Source organism: Columba livia, chromosome 14 (assembly GCF_036013475.1).
Source record: "Columba livia isolate bColLiv1 breed racing homer chromosome 14, bColLiv1.pat.W.v2, whole genome shotgun sequence".
Classification (NCBI taxonomy): Eukaryota; Metazoa; Chordata; class Aves; order Columbiformes; family Columbidae; genus Columba; species Columba livia.
In genome coordinates this window covers 20,147,427-20,150,345 of record NC_088615.1, presented here as the reverse complement: position 1 = coordinate 20,150,345, position 2,919 = coordinate 20,147,427, and the positions used below count along the sequence as shown (strand labels likewise).

Sequence of the window (2,919 nt, the reverse complement as noted above, 5' to 3'; positions counted from 1 at the left end):
CCTGCGCCCACAGGGCTGACACACAGCAGGACGGTGACCAAGCTGCCAGAGCACTCAGGCCTTGCACCAACACCAGGGATGAGAAGGAGAGTGTGGGAGTGGAACCAGAACAGCTCTGGAAGAACAAGCGCTGCTGCTCCCTGGCAGGGCTGCCAGGATGGACTTTTTTCCTCTCCCCTCATGAACACAGGAACCACCCCTGAAGCTCTAAAAATGGGCTTGCAGGAAGGATATAGAGAAAAACAAGTCACTAAAGAGCCCTTCGTTTTGTTTAGAGACAAGGAGAGCATGGCTCCTCATTTACACAGCCAGTGGTTTTAAAAGAAAAGCAGACAGTGAATTAAGAAATGGGATGACAACATTATCGCAATAAAAAAACTACCAACAACAACAGAAAATCCAGATGACAGGCTGGGCCTGTAATTAGTTACTCTAAAACTCCTATGTAGAAGCAGATGGGCAGTTTAATGCTTCAGGAAATTGTAAGATATGAGTTTCCACAGAGCATCCTTGAGCTCCTGGTTCCTCATGCTGTAGATGAGGGGGTTCACTGCTGGAGGCACCACTGAGTACAGAACTGACACCAGCACGTCTAGGGATGGGGAAGAAATAAAGGGGGGCTTCAGATGGGAAAACACGCCAGTGCTGAGGAACAGGGAGACCACGGCCAGGTGAGGGAGGCAGGTGGAAAAGGCTTTGTGCCGACCCTGCTCAGGAGGGATCCTCAGCACGGCCCTGAAGATCTGCACATAGGACACCACAATGAACACAGAACACACAAATGCTACTAATACACCAACCACAAGCAACCCAAGTTCCCTGAGGTAGGAGTGTGAGCAGGAGAGCTTGAGGATCTGGGGCATTTCACAGAAGAACTGGCCCAGGGCATTGCCCTTGCACAGGGGCAGTGAAAATGTATTGGCCGTGTGCAGCAGAGCATGGAGAAACCCAGTGGCCCAGGCAGCTGCTGCCATGTGGACACAAGCTCTGCTGCCCAGGAGGGTCCCGTAGTGCAGGGGTTTGCAGATGGCAACGTAGCGGTCGTACAACATGACTGTGAGGAGACAATACTCTGCTGTGATCAAGAAGAGAAACAAAAAGAGCTGTGTCGCACATCCCAAGTATGAGATGGCCCTGGTGTTCCAGAGGGAATTGGCCATGTCTTTAGGGACAATGGTGGAGATGCAGCCCAGGTCGAGCAGGGCGAGGTTGAGCAGGAAGAAGTACATGGGGGTGTGGACGTGCTGGTCCCAGGCTATGGTGGTGATGATGAGGCCGTTGCCCAGGAGGGCAGCCAGGTAGATGCCCAGGAAGAGCCAGAAGTGCAAGAGCTGCAGCTCCCGTGTGTCTGTGAACGGCAGGAGGAGGAACTGGGTGATGGAGCTGCTGTTGGATATTTGCTGCCTGTGGGCATGAGGACCTGTGCAAGGAGGAAAAGATAGTGAAGGTTTAGATGAGTCTTCTCTGGGAATCATCAAAACCATTTCTCACAGACACTCCCACCCTGTCACACAAAGAGACACTTTTTTTCCAGGAGAACATCCTGGCTGGAGCCCTCGTCGGTGCTTGATGAGTGTGCAATGAAGAGCAGGGTCTCTGCCTAGGGACTCCTGGCAGCCTGTGGGCATGAGGACCTGTGCAAGGAGGAAAAGACAGTGACACATCAGGGGACACTTCTATGAGGAAAATAAACATGCTGTTTCTCATGGAAAACCCCCTCCCTGATGGAGGGATGTTTCCACTCATTCTGTTTCTACCAACTGAAGAAAAGAGTTCATCACAGTTTAAAATTCAGCTTGGGCATCCATGAACACACCTCTGGGTCAAGACCCCCTGTGTTGGTGTCAGAACAAAAACTGATCCTCACTCCCACCCCAACCCCAGAGAGCAAGAGCACCAGGAACAGGTGGAGAAACAGGGAAGAACACTGCAGTGCTACCAGAAAATAAAGCAAGGACAAAAAGGCAGACGGGCATGCTGTGGAACCTTCTCCTGACCCGGCTGTGCTGCTGCCACTCCCATAATGACACTGGAGAGCAAGTACTTGTAGCACCTTTTTTGTGTACCACGTTCCAGGAACCCTCCACCTGGAGGTCCAGCTGCTGAGGTGGAGACTCGTGACCTGGACCCCATGGTTTGGGGCAGAGGGTCTGCTGGGGAGGAGAGGAGACCAGGGGTTGCACTAAGAAATGTGTCTGCACTGCAGGGGATTGCAGGGGGGCCTGAATCCTGTCTCAGGCATTTCAGGATGTAGCTCCCTCTCCCTGCCCATGTCTGTGCTGCCTGCAGCTGTGTGTCTGTCCTTGGGTCTGCTCCCTGTCAGTGTCACAGACCCCGTCCCACCCGCTGTGTGCTCAGCTCTGTCCTGCTCACACCTCCTGGCACTGCCCAGGGGCAGCTCTGTGTCTGCAGGGGCTCAGGAGCAGCTCAGACACGTCCTAACGAGAACTGGGGTCTCAGTGTCTTCTCCAAAGAGAGAAATAAATCTCCATCTCCCACTGCACACCCAGACGAGCAAAAGTGGAAAACTGAAAGCACAGACTCCTTCCCTTGCAGCTGTTCCTGTGTTGATGTTGTTGCTCAGAAGGACTCTCTGCCATGTCTGTGGGGGGATCTGGAGCTCTGAGCAGCCCTGACCCACACAGCCCCGTTCAACCCCACACGCTCCCTGCCTGCCCTGCCGGGGGTCGCTCCTTCCACCCACAGCTGCTGCCATGGGCTCTCCCGGGCAGGCTGAGCGCTGACCCTGGCAGGCGGCAGAGTCCCCGCCCGGCACAGCCCTGGGGTGCAGGGACCCTGCTCTGCAGGACAGCCCTGGGCACCCCTGGGTGCTCACCCGGCTTCACAGCTGTTCAACATGGCCTGACAAGAGCCCCGTCCTTACAGATCCCACAAGCTGTGCCTGTGCCAGTTTCAGGA

The 2,919-nt window shown here is 54.5% G+C and overlaps 1 protein-coding gene across 1 annotated transcript; it reads right to left on the bottom strand.

Annotated features, from left to right (window-relative positions):
* Window positions 1-464: 464 nt before the first annotated feature.
* On the bottom strand, window positions 465-1,016 carry LOC135575442 (olfactory receptor 14J1-like; the record flags this gene model as incomplete). The annotated part of the gene is made up of 1 exon (XM_065030212.1): window positions 465-1,016. A coding segment is annotated over one exon (552 nt), but the record flags the coding sequence as incomplete, so codon positions are not given.
* Window positions 1,017-2,919: the final 1,903 nt, after the last annotated feature.